Raw genomic sequence first — 13688 nt, 5'->3', positions numbered from 1 at the left:
GTTTATTTTTTCCTTCACTGTCATTTGGTTTTTGTAACTTCAAGTGTTTCTACCAGAGTGCATACAGAAAGAAACAAGAAAACAAACCCCCCCAGTCCGTGTATTCTGCTTGAATAAAGCAGTAATATGCGAGGACAAGATGGGAATCTGAATTCCCAGCTCAACGTATATTTGAAATCATCTGCGGGTTTGAATTCCTGGTGACCCCTCCTGCTACTGAAAATAAAAAGCCTCCTGCCACAGCTTCTGGCCGCGTCAAAACTGACCCTGAGCACAGCAGAGCATCAACACAGCTATCAAATACTATTTATCAAGCATTAGATTTATAATACATCCACAGAGAGTGCAGCACAGCTCTCTGTGGCAGAAAGAATTGGGGATTTGGAGCCAGAAACCCTGAGCCCCAGCTCCCCTGTTCAGTCTACAAGATGCCAAGCTATTTGTGTCTCAACCCAAAGGCAGCTTTCTCTATGATATCAAGCGAATAAAAATAATGACCACATCGCAAGGACTGTCCACATGAAATCAGATGATAGAATACATGTGAAAAACACACGAGAAAATGTAAAAAAAGAGTAGCAGTCAGAAGCAGCTACTGTGGCGTTCTCACTGAAACTAAAATGATTCCTGGGTAATTCTCTGGGCCAGCTGGTGACTGGACTAGATTTCCAAAACGAGGAGCAGAGCCCACTGGCCCGGGCAGGTTTCACTTCCATCAAGCAGAATGGACCTCAGAGCCCCTAAAATCCTGCTGCCTAGACTATCTTTTCAAACAAACAGGTCCAAGTTTAAAAATGGCCTGTCACAGCAGCTCGGCTGTGACATCCGCAAAATACCTCTTAGGTCTCGGGCTACAGTGATCCCAGGTGCAAATTAAGAGCTGGTTTTGGGAGGCTTGGTTTTAATGCTCCTAACAGGCTTCGAAGATTTTATCATTTTTAAAGAACTTCGACTCAAAATTCAAATAATAAAAGCATTTGATAGATACCTGAAAGGATTATCACAACCTTATGCAAAGTTAAGCAAGCAATAAACTAGATTATTATAAATGACATTAAAATTAGCAAACTTTTTTTTTTTCATTTCTGAAGAACATGAAAACTACAACAGGGATGGTCCCTAATTTTAGGGCTTTACTGTCAACTTGAAAAATGTGTTTCTAAAGAGAAAATACTACCACCCCCATTCCTAACACTGATATTGTACTCCAAGTGCAGCTTCAAGATCAAGTAGATCAATCTGAGCACTTCTGCTTGCTGTTTTTTAAAAAAAAAAAAAAAAAGCAGCTAGTTCATTTCCCTTGACACTTTTTTTTTATTTTAACATCTTTATTGAAGTATAATTGCTTTACAGTGGTGTGTTAGTTTCTGCTTTATAACAAAGTGAATCAGTTATACATGTGTTCCCATATCTCTTCCCTCTTGCGTCTCCCTCCCTCCCACGCTCGCTATCCCACCCCTCTAGGTGGACACAAAGCACTGAGCTGATCTCCCTGTGCTATGCGGCTGCTTCCCACTAGCTATCTATTTTACGTTTGGTAGTGTATATACGTCCGTGCCACTCTCTCACTTCGTCCCAGCTTACCTTCCCCCTCCCCATGTCAAGTCCATTCTCTACATCTGAGTCTTTATTCCTGTCCTGCCCCTAGGTTCTTCAGAAGTTTTTTTTTTTTTTTTTAGATTCCATATATATGTGTTAGCATATGGTATTTGTTTTTCTCTTTCTGACTTACTTCACTCTGTATGACAGTCTATATAGGTCCATCCACCTCACTACAAATAACTCAATTTTGTTTCTTTTTATGGCTGAGTAATATTCCATTGTATATCTGTGCCACATCTTCTTTATCCATTCATCTGTTGATGGACACTTAGATTGCTTCCATGTCCTGACTATTGTAAATAGTGCTGCAATGAATATTGTGGTACATGACTCTTTTTAAATTATGGTTTTCTCTGGGAATATGCCAGGTAGTGGGATTGCTGGTTTGTATGGTAGTTCTATTTTTAGTTTTTTAAGGAACTTTCATACTGTTCTCCATAGTGGTATCAATTTACCTTCCCACCAACAGTGCAAGAGGGTTCCCTTTTCTCCACACCCTCTCCAGCATTTATTGTTTGTAGGTTTTTTAATGATGCCCATTCTGACTGGTTTGAGGAGATACCTCACTGTAGTTTTGATTTGCATTTCTCTAATGATTAGTGATGTTGAGCATCCTTTCATGTGTTTGTTGGCAATCTGTATGTCTTCTTTGGAGGAATGTCTATTTAGCCCTTCTGCCTGTTTCTGGATTGGGTTGTTTGCTTTTTTGATATTGAGCTGCATGAGCTGCTTGTGGAGATTACTCCTTTGTCAGCTGCTTCATTTGCAAATATTTTCTCCCATTCTGAGGGTTGTCTTTTCGTATTGTTTATGGTTTCTTTTGCTGTGCAAAAGCTTTTAAGTTTCATTAGGTCCCATTTGTTTATTTTTGTTTTTATTCCCATTTCTCTAGGAGGTGGGTCAAAAAGGATCTTGCTGTGATTTATGTCATAGAGTGTTCTGCTTATGTTTTTCTCTAAGAGTTTTATAGTGTCTGGCCTTACATTTAGGTCTTTAATCCATTTTGAGTTTATTTTTGTGTATGGTGTTAGGGAGTGTTCTAATTTCATTCTTTTACATGTAGCTCTCCAGTTATCCCAACACCACTTACTGAAGAGGCTGTTTTTCCTCCATTGTATATGCTTGCCTCCTTTATCAAAGATACAGTGACCATATGTGCGTGGGTTTATCTCTGGGCTTTCTATCCTGTTCCATTGACCTATATTTCTGTTTCTGTGCCAGTACCATACTGTCTTGATTACTGTAGCTTTGCAGTACAGTCTGAAGTCCAGGAACCTGATTCCTGCAGCTCCGTTTTTCTTTCTCAAGATTGCTTTGGCTATGTGGGGTCTCTTGTGTTTCCATAAAATTTGTGAAATTTTTTGTTCTAGTTCTGTGAAAAATGCCAGTGGTAGTTTGATAGCGATTGCACTGAATCTGTAGATTGCTTTGGGTAGTAGAGTCATTTTCACAATGTTGATTCTTCCAATCCAAGAACATGGTATATCTCTCCATCTGTTTGTATCGTCTTTAATTTCTTTCATCAGTGTCTTACAGTTTTCTGCATACAGGTCTTTTGTCTCCTTAGGTAGGTTTATTCCTAGGAATTTTATTCTTTTTGTTGCAATGGTAAATGGGAGTGTTTCCTTAATTTCTCTTTCAGATTTTTCATCATTAGTGTATAGGAATGCAAGAGATTTCTGTGCATTAATTTCGTATCCTGCTACTTTACCAGATTCATTGATTAGCTCTAGTAGTTTTCTGCTAGCATCTTTAGGATTCTCTACGTATAATATCATGTCATCTGCAAACAGTGACAGTTTTACTTCTTCTTTTCGGATTTGGATTCCTTTAACTTCTTTTTCTTCTCTGATTGCTGTGGCTAAAACTTCCAAAACTATGTTGAATAATAGTGGTGAGAGGGGCAACCTGTCTTGTTCCTGATCTTAGTGGAAATGCTTTCAGTTTTCCACCATTGAGAACAATGTTGGCTGTGGGCTTGTCATAAATGGCCTTGAGGTAAGTTCCCTCTATGCCTATTTTCTGCAGGGTTTTTATCATAAATGGGTGTTGAATTTTGTCAAAAGCTTTCTCTGCATCTACTGAGATGATCATATGGTTTTTCTCCTTCAATTTGTTAATATGGTTTATCACATTGACTGATTTGCATATATTGAAGAATCCTTGCATTCCTGGGATAAACCCCACTTGATCGTGGTGTGTGATCCTTTTAATGTGCTGTTGGGATTCTGTTTGCTAGCATTTTGTTGAGGATTTTTGTATCTATGTTCATTAGTGCTACTGGCCTGTAGTTTTCTTCTTTTGTGACATCTTTGTCTGGTTTTGGTATCAGGTTGATGGTCACCTCATAGAATGAGTTTGAGAGTGTTCCTCCCTCTGCTATATTTTGGAAGAGTTTGAGAAGGATAGGTGTTAGCTCTTCTTTAAATGTTTGATAGAATTCGCCTGTGAAGCCATCTGGTCCTGGGCTTTTGTTTGTTGGAAGATTTTTAATCACAGTTTCAATTTCAGTGCTCATGATTGGTCTGTTTTTATCTTCTTTTTCTTCCTGGTTCAGTCTTGGAAGGTTGTGATTTTCTCAGAATTTGTCCATTTCTTCCAGGTTGTCCATTTTTGGCATATAGTTGCTTGTAGTAATCTCTCATGATCCTTTGTATTTCTGCAGTGCCTTCACACTTTTTTAATGAAAAGTATTTGTCAAAAACCATCCTACACTGCCAATGCAGGGGGCACGGGTTCAACCCCTGGTCCAGGAAGATCCCACACAATGTGGAGCAACTAAGCCCATGCACCACAATTACTGAGCCTGTACTCTAGAGCCCACGAGCCACAACTAATCAGCCTGCACGCTGCAACTACCAAGCCCACGTGCCACAACTGCTGGAGCCTGCGTGCTCTAGGGCCCCTGTGCTGCAACTGCTGAGCCCGCATGCTGCAACTACTGAAGTCCGCATGACTAGAGCCTGTGCTCCACAAGAGAAGCCACTGCAATGAGTAGCCCGCACACCGCAACAAAGAGTAGCCCCCCTCGCAGCAACTAGAGAAAGCCCACACACAGCAACAAAGACCCAAAATGCAGCCAAAAATATATATATAAATAAATAAAAGAAACTTAAAAAAAAAAAACCCTTCAGAGCCCTTACAGATTATGAAAAAGACAAAAGAATATTAAATCTAGGTTAAATTTATGATAAATGAAATTTTTAAGTGCTATATTGATTTGTGATAGTATTTTAGGACTCATATAATGAATGTATATGTTTATTTAGGCTGATTTAATAGGACTTAGCATTTATCATGACTATTTTAGGTAACCATGAAGGTTTATAGTAAATGTACTTTAAAGATAGTGTTGACTATAACAAGATTTGAATTTATGTCAGTGTCTAAAACACTTTAATCCCAAATTATAATTTTCTTTTATTTGGAAAATATGATCCCCTTTAAAATATAATTTGTAAATATATTATCACATAAATTATATAAATGAACTCCCCACATAGCTCTAATCCCACAAAAAAAGACAGCTGGTTTAGAAATCTCTCCTCTATAAATATCACACACTTGGTGAAATTGAGTCTGTTCATGGAAAAAATTAAAATATATGCTAAAATTAGAAAATGCAAAAGACTGTCTAACCTTCAATTTCAGAAAAGTGCTGCTTGAAATAAGGTGAAAAAAGAGATAAATTATGTATTTATATTTAAGGTAGGCTTTTTAAAAAACAGTATCATAATAACTTAGTAGAATCCTGAAATGAAGCCAACAATTTGAATAAAAACAACATTCATCTATCAATACATGCAGGATTTCCTTAAGAAGGAACCATTGCTTGTAAGGCACATTTTTCCTTTTCTCTATATATCTACATGTGAGCAAATACATATCCTTACTTAAAAGTTCTGACGTGTGCATTTGAAATAAATATAAAAAGAAGGAACAGTGTTAGAAAAACATTCTTTTTGGCATTCTGTTACCCTGAAATCCCCTCATACTCATACAGCTCAGAGACTGCACTTGGACATAACAGGACATTGTTTTGCAAAATGGACTGTTATTCACTAACTGTCTCCTAGATTGCCACAGCTGAGCTTTTCCATTTCCAATTTAAAATACTGCTCTAATCAGTCCTTAGAAGGGCTATGACCGCTCATGTTGCAATACAAAATTGTCTTTTCTAATTGATCTTGGTGATTGAAGTGGTATGATGAAGAATACTGATTAAATAACTGCTTTTACTTCAATGACATATTTGTCATTGTCCCTTTTATTTAGGTTGAGTTTATATCTGGTTTGTACTGTTGTTTTAAAGGCAGTTTGCATTTTTAAAGTTCAATAAAAATGAATAACCCAAAACATACTTCTGTCACCATGAAATTTCTTGCATGTCTTTACTGCAACAAAAATATCCTTCTTCTTCACTGGATTTCCCTAAAAAAAGAAAAAAATATATATGCATACATGAGTCAATGTGTCTTAACTGCACATCTCACATGCTCTCAAGTTCAAATTCACCAATGTCAGGGACATCACACTTGTCGCCAGGATTAAGTTTTAGGGGAAAAAAGGGACTGTAGCTCCGCTGACCACAAAGCCTTTGCTCAGCCAGACCGGCCCCAGGATCCCGGGTCAGCATTTCCACTGTGTCACCTGGACGAGTGTCCTCAGCTCTCTAAACTTCCATCTGCTCATTTAGGGAATTAGGATGATAACCAACCACCCGTACGGCTGCTTTTATTACTACTATTGATTAAGCGCATCACAGGTACCCAGTAAATGTTGGCTACCTTCCCTTTCCTTTTTCCAGCTGGTGAAGATTTTTGTCAAAGGGAGAGAGAAGTAGGGGGATGTTTTAGTGTAAAATAAGAGATGACTCCCTTCTGGGGGCCCAGCCTTACTTTGATGTTCAAGTATTTTTATGGCCCTTTATCGTCTACCCAAATCTAGGCAACAGCGATGTTCTGTCCTCTGCCAAAGGCAGGATAACTTCCAACACTTTGGAGGAGCCTGGAGCCCTGCCCTGGTTCCAGCCCAGGCCGATCACGCAGATGAAGGAGCTCACAGAGGGGCTTGCGGACAACCCACACCCAGGCCGTGGGCACTTCACGGAGGGAGCTGGGTTGGGCGGCGTGTTCTGGCCCCTTTATCGCTGTCTTAGCCCTGCAGTGATACTCAATCCTAATTCTGCATCATTTGGGACTGGTTTATAGCAACACGTAACTGCAGTTTTGTCATGTCACTCAAGGCACTAGGAGGTCAACCCCTCCAGCTTGTCCAGGAGAACATTAAAGAACAAGCAAGCGTAATGTCTAAAAAGACATCTCCCCCTCAGGAACTGTGCCAACAGTACCGATTCTCTCCCACTGTTGCAGTGTGTGTGTGTCTGTGTGTACGTGTATTCCTCTTTGAAAATGCAACGCACAGACTTCTGTATCAATGACTTGAAAATAACAGACAACATCTGAGGTAGTGAATATATTTTTCATTATGAGGAAGGACTGTTAACCACCCAGCTGAGTCCCGGGGTCTTCAGGCCCATCCTGGGGACTGGTCCAAGGGTCTACCCTAACAAGTAGGTTCAATCTAAAAGTTCTGCACAGTCTCAGGTGAGATCAAAGTGAGGTCACTGGCTGAGAAAGTAAAGGGGGTGGGCTCGAGGAGAAGGCTTAGGAATAACGGGCAATGTCTGAGATTGCCTTGCTAGGAAACAGAACAGGAATTCCAACAGCTACACGCTACATCTTCAACAAAAGCAATGCCTCCAGGCCACACCTCCGCAGCTCTCAGCGCCACTCTGCTCTCTTCCCTTGTGCAAAACAGGGTAATGACAGTGCTCACCTTATAGGGCCAGTATCCCCGAAACATGATATATAGTTCTCACGTGGCACATGGCAGATGTTGGGGTTTTTTAGGATGGAAAGCGCTAGGACAACATTGTGCACAGCATGTATGTTTTCCTTTGACACACGAGGAAGCTGTCCTTTTATTACTTACGCAAAGTGGTAGAAAAGAATGAAATGTGGTGGCACAGGAAGAGTCCGCCCCGTCTGTACAGAACTCAGGCACAGGAGTGAGGGGCGGTCCATCACCTCGGTCCCAGATGTAGAGAGCGATCTGTCACACAGGAAACTGGCATGAATGAAAGCTCTTAACCAGCACCACAGGTCCACAAAGGTATGAAACATCTCAAGGGCAAGCAGACCTGACCTTCTCTAGAGAATGCTAAATTGAACCGCATCAATATGTCAGCATTCAACAGTTTTTTGGTTTTTGTTGTTTTTTTTTTTGCGGTACGCGGGCCTCTCACTGTTGTGGCCCCTCCCGTGCGGAGCACAGGCTCCAGACGCGCAGGCCCAGCGGCCATGGCCGACGGGCCCAGCCGCTCCGTGGCATGTGGGATCCTCCCAGACCGGGGCACGAACCCGCGTCCCCCGCTTCGGCAGGCGAACTCTCAACCACTGCGCCACCAGGGAAGCCCTTTGGGGTTTTCTTACTTACAAAAGGAGTAATTCCATGTGGAGCAATCTAATCTTTTATTAACCGTAAACAATTAATTAAGAATCAGTATTCTGACCTCCAAAAAATTCCACATTGTCATAAGCAACTTTAGGGAAGCTATTTCAGGGATTCTAAAACATCACAGAGAAAGATAAAAGGAAATATCATGACTCTGGTTTCCTGCAGGATGCTAATTACATACCCTGAAAAACCGACTGGCTGCAAATATCTAAAAATATCGAGATAAAATATTTTTCAAAGCATTTTAAATGTATTGCTAACTTGGCACAAAAATGTGGAGCTTATGAGGACAAAAATGGAAAGTGAGAACCTGAGGAAAAAGGCCACTGAGGGTAGTTTTCCCCAGTAGGTATCAGCTGGGCTCTGAGGATGCCAAGGTTCTGATGCACGTTAAGAGAATAAAGCCCATGACCTGCCCAAGGTGGGGCGTGTCTAACAGCAAAGCCCCCAAACTGGCACTAGATGGAGGGAAAAATCATCTCCAGATATCCTGAGATTAGGTAACCAAAGGCAGGCCTCCCTCATTTGTCACCTACGTGTTCCAGAAACACCTCGGAGTAATTTAAAGTGGCCCTAAGTCAGCCTGAGCCTCTAGCAGCCGGCAAAAACTAATGCAAATCCTTACTGAGGAGCCCACAACCTTAATATAGGATGGGGGACGGCCACAGTTCCCAAGGAACTAAAGTACTCAGAAAAGTCACAAAAAGTAGTACAAAGAGACGAGATGATGGGCAAGAGCCAGCAGACACAGCTTGCTCAGGCCCAGAAGACTTTGGGGATTGGAATGATCAAGCACAGAATAGAAAATGACTGTTTCATGTATTTTTATAAAGAAAAGAAAAACTTTAAAACATGAGCAAAATTTCTGAAAGATTGTACAAGAGAGCAAATTTGAAAAAGAAACGTCTAGAACTTGTAGATGTGAAAAAATACAATGCTTAGGGCTTCCCTGGTGGTGCAGTGGTTGAGAGTCCGCCTGCCAATGCAGGGGACACGGGTTCGTGCCCCGGTGCAGGAGGATCTCACATGCCGTGGAGCGGCTGGGCCCGTGAGCCATGGCCGCTGAGCCTGTGCATCCGGAGCCTGTGCTTCGCAATGGGAGAGGCCACAGCAGTGAGAGGCCTACGTACCGCAAAAAAAAAAAAAAAAAAAAAAAGAAGAAGAAGAAAAATACAACGCTTAAAATGAACATTTAAAAAAAAATGAACATTTTAATGGTGGGGATAAACAGCATATTAGACACAGTTGAATAAAAACTAGGCAACTAAAAGATGAAGTCCTCCAAGTTATTTGAAATGTAGCCCAGCTAGAAACAGAGATGGGGAATGTAGAAGAGAAGTTCAAACCTCTAGCATATATCTAAAGTTCCAGAAGGAGATAACAGAGGGGATGAGAAAACAGCTGAAAAGACAATGGCTGAGAATTTTTTTAAAATGTAATTTAAAAAAAAATAGGATTGCTTAACAATCCTATTATAGAAAGGCCCAATGAATTCTAAGCAGGATTAGAAAAAGAAGAGTCTGCACCTAGACATATATATACCATAGTGAAACTGCAGAACACCAAAGACAAAGAACAATCTTAAAGGCAGCCAGAGAAACGGCAGATTACTGACAATGGAACCATGTAAGAGTGGCGGTTGATTTCCTAACACAACAGCAGTAACAGAAGCCAGAGCACAGGGGAACAACAGTATTGTGATGAGAGAAAATGTCTCACAACCTAGAATTGTACACACAATGCAACTATGTCTCAAGAACAAAACTGAAATAATTATTTTTTTAGTTACTTATAGTCCCTATATATTTATTTATTTATTTATGGCTGTGTTGGATCTTCGTTTCTGTGCAAGGGCTTTCTCTAGTTGTGGCAAGCGGGGGCCGCTCTTCATCGCGGTGCACGGGCCTCTCACTATCGCGGCCTCTCTTGTTGCGGAGCACAGGCTCCAGACGCGCAGGCTCAGTCGTTGTGGCTCACGGGCCCAGTTGCTCCGTGGCATGTGGGATCTTCCCAGACCAGGGCTCGAACCAGTGTCCCCTGCATTGGCAGGCAGATTCTCAACCACTGTGCCACCAGGGAAGCCCCTGAGATAATTTATAAGGAAAAACAAACAAACAAAAAAAAACAAAACAGAGAATTTGCCACCTCACTAAAAAGGAAATTCTGAAGGATGTACTTCAGGAAGAATAAAAATGATCCCCGTTGGCAGGTCCAAGAAGCAAAACAGAATAGTGAGCACAGACACGGCAAATACAGGGTTAAGCTAATACAAATCATTTAACTGTGTAAAGTAAGGAAGGACAATATCTGAGTTGCGGGGTTGAAAAAAAAGAAAGAACAAAAATACTGGACAAAAGAGCATAAAACCTGGGAGAGGGATAATCAGAGTTATTATGCTCAGGCCCTTAGATTTTTAGGCTATTGATTAATCAGCCACTTACTGTACATGTTAAAGTAAGTCCCCTGCATACGAACAAGTTCCGTTCCAAGAGCGAGTTTGTAAGTCCAATTTGTTCGTAAGTCCAACAAAGTTAGCCTAGGTGCCCAACTAACACAATCGGCCATATAGTACTGCACTGTAACAGGTTTATAATACGTTTGCATCTTTGAGAGTTCGCAACTTGAAGGTTCGTATGTAGGGGACTTACTGTATTTAAAACCACCATTAAGGAACAGACATTGAGAATGAACTTCAAAAATAACAGAGGAGGGAAAAAACTGGAATAAAAATTTTAAAAATCTAAAAGAAAGCAAGGAAATTTTCAAAAGAAAAAAATGGGAGACAAAGGATAAAATAAAGTGTTAGTAAGCATGAAAAATGTAAATGTAAATTTGCTATATGGTTTGAAGATAAAGATTGTCAAACTGGGAGAAAAAAACAAACACGTCCTCTTTAAGAGAGATGCATCAGAAGAGGACACAAAAGAATTGAAAGAAAAAAATGAAAAACAGTGATGAAGCAAACACCAAAAGAAAGCTAGTATAGAAGTGTTCCTATCAACAAAATAAACGCTAAGGCAAAGAGCATTACTAGAGATAAAGATACATTTACGGAGAGGAGGTAACAATTCTAAACTTGTACGCATCTAATTAACATAGCCTCAGAGTATAAATAGCAAGAGTTGGCAGTTCCACAAAGAGACACTGTCACCACTATCATGGAAGGTTTTCACATTCCTCCCTTAGTAAATGCCGGATCAAGCAGACAAAACGAAAGCAGGAAAAGGGAGAGAGGGAGGAAATAAAATATGTGAAAAGCACAACAGATTAACTGATTAATCTATTTGTTCTTTAGGAGACATAAAGAGAATATTACACCACCCCCAAATCAGAGCACATACATCCTTTTCTCCATTTATGAAAAGTGAACATGAACTAGGCCATTAAGCAAACCTAAAAATATTTCAAATGACTGTTATATAGACCCATCATACTAAGTTAGAAATCAATAACAAAACACAAATATACTGAGTCACAATGAAAAATGTATTTTTTAAAGTCGGTCACCGTCAAAAAACAGTTTAAAAGCTTCTGCCCTAGAGAAACTCTTGTAGAGGATCATCATGACACACGTCAAAAATATTCATAGAACTGGTGACCGCAACAGCAAAACCCAGTCGCAGCCCGGAGGCCCACTACCAGCAGACTGGGCAAAAACACTGTGGTGTGGTCCTGGGAGAGACAGTTATACAAAGTGACGACAGTTCATTAAAGCCACATATATCAACACGGATGACTTTCAAATTAGAACATTATTCAGGGTACAGTTCTGTTTATATAAAAGCCAGAAGGATGCAAAACTATGTATTATTCAGAGATACATTCGTATGTGATCAAATATGAAGAAAAGGGGGCCAGGGAGAGAATTCAAGAAAGTTGTTGACTCTCGTTAGAACGAAGGGGGACCCTCCTGGGGAGATACTTACAGGTAGCCTCCAAGCAACTGATCAAGTTCAATCTCTTAAGCATAGATATTCTGACTGATCTTTATACCTTTCATGTATGTTAGAGGGTTTTTTGGTATGTTATTCAATGTTTCATAGACTCCCAAACCTGGGTATCTATACCTGAGCTGACTTTTCATTAAAAATATCTAGACAGGGCTTCCCTGGTGGCGCAGTGTTTGAGAGTCCACCTGCCAATGCAGGGTACGCAGGTTCGTGCCCCGGTGCGGGAGGATCCCGCATGCCGCGGAGCAGCTGGGCCCGTGAGCCATGGCCACTGAGCCTGCGCATCCAGAGCCTGTGCTCCGCAACGGGGGAGGCCACAACAGTGAGAGGCCCGCGTACCGCAAAAAAAAAAAAAAAAAAAAAATCTAGACAGACCCTGGCTTTCAACTAGTCATTGTTTCCCTTCTGTGGAAAAGAATGATTTTTAACATGAATATTTCTCCTCAAATAACCTATTTCATCATTTAGAAATACTCCCCAAATTAAAATCTTGTGAGTGCCCTTTTCGCTCCTGGCAGGCTACCAGCACTGCTGGACTGAGTCACGATTGGCCCCAATGTCCTAAAATACAGATTCCTACAGAGGGAAAGGCAAGTCTGTTTCAGGCAGTCAGATGTACGCATGAAGAGACCTTCTTGATGATGATTCAGGAGAGATTAATGGATTAAGGACGGGACGCCCGCCACCTGCCTCCAGGATGACTGGTCACAGATGTCTACTAAATGCCAGGGTGCTGGGGGACCAGCTGGCCCAATTCTGCTCCACAGGGTCCAGCACAAGAGACATGTCGAAGACATATGTGCAACCAAAGCACAAAAAAAGACCAGAGGTATTTTACTGACATTTTTGCATGTTTTTAAAAATCCATCTCTGGACCCATCCACCTAGCTTAAAAACAAAGGATGAAGGATCACAGACACAACTGTTTTCTCCACCGTTCCTTCTCCACCTACGTGACCAAAATGGGCTTAAAGAAGAAAGCCCTCACAGACGGTAGCATGTGCAATTTCCTTGTTGGGAAAATATGGATGTGAATGGCAGAGGGGATGCACCTTTCAGGGAACACAAGACACCTTTTGTATCAAAAGACACGAATTCTTGATTACGAAGACTTTGAACCAAACAAATCATGACCTACCTCATATTTTAAATCTATTGTAAAGTCGGATTTCAGGGACTCGCTCTTCAATCTCTTGGTAAGCCTAGAAAATAGAGACAATTTGAGTTTTTTGAAAAAAACCAAAAAAGCATCAAACAAGAAGAACACATTCTTGAGACTTTCTAATGTTTGAAAACAAATAAAAATATAAATTTTAAGACAAAAATAAGAGTTTAATTTCCTTGAGGCAAAGGACTGTGAAAACACAATTATTTGTGGACCAGGACCGAATGCAAGGCTTGTTGCAAACGTAGTGTTCGTTATTCAACATCTGGAAAATAACATAAAACACAATGGATTCAATACATGTCTTTTAAAAAGCCACCGAGTGTGCTGACTCCTGATAATCCTTGACTAAATAATGACAGAGAAAGAAAAGGAAAAGAAAAAAGCCTGCCTGATAGAGAAACAGAAGTTGCTACTTTTCAGTCTCCTACTTTTAATGACCCTATGAATTA

At 40.7% G+C, this 13688-nt stretch overlaps 1 protein-coding gene across 3 annotated transcripts in view; it reads right to left on the bottom strand.

Annotated features, from left to right (window-relative positions):
* B3GLCT (beta 3-glucosyltransferase) overlaps nucleotides 1-13688 on the bottom strand; it is a 108554-nt gene that overhangs the window by 31313 nt on the left and 63553 nt on the right. For all 3 annotated transcript variants that reach the window (XM_030882559.3, XM_060288038.1, XM_060288039.1), the window contains exons 8-10: nucleotides 13210-13273; nucleotides 7597-7716; nucleotides 5964-6033 (exon numbers count right to left, since the gene is read on the bottom strand). In XM_030882559.3, the coding sequence (XP_030738419.1) occupies nucleotides 5964-6033; nucleotides 7597-7716; nucleotides 13210-13273 (254 nt within the window). The remainder of the gene's footprint in view (nucleotides 1-5963; nucleotides 6034-7596; nucleotides 7717-13209; nucleotides 13274-13688) is intronic.

Source organism: Globicephala melas, chromosome 18, assembly GCF_963455315.2.
Source record: "Globicephala melas chromosome 18, mGloMel1.2, whole genome shotgun sequence".
Classification (NCBI taxonomy): domain Eukaryota; kingdom Metazoa; phylum Chordata; class Mammalia; order Artiodactyla; family Delphinidae; genus Globicephala; species Globicephala melas.
The sequence above is the reverse complement of the archived record's forward strand: the minus strand, read 5'-3'. Positions and strand labels throughout refer to the sequence as shown.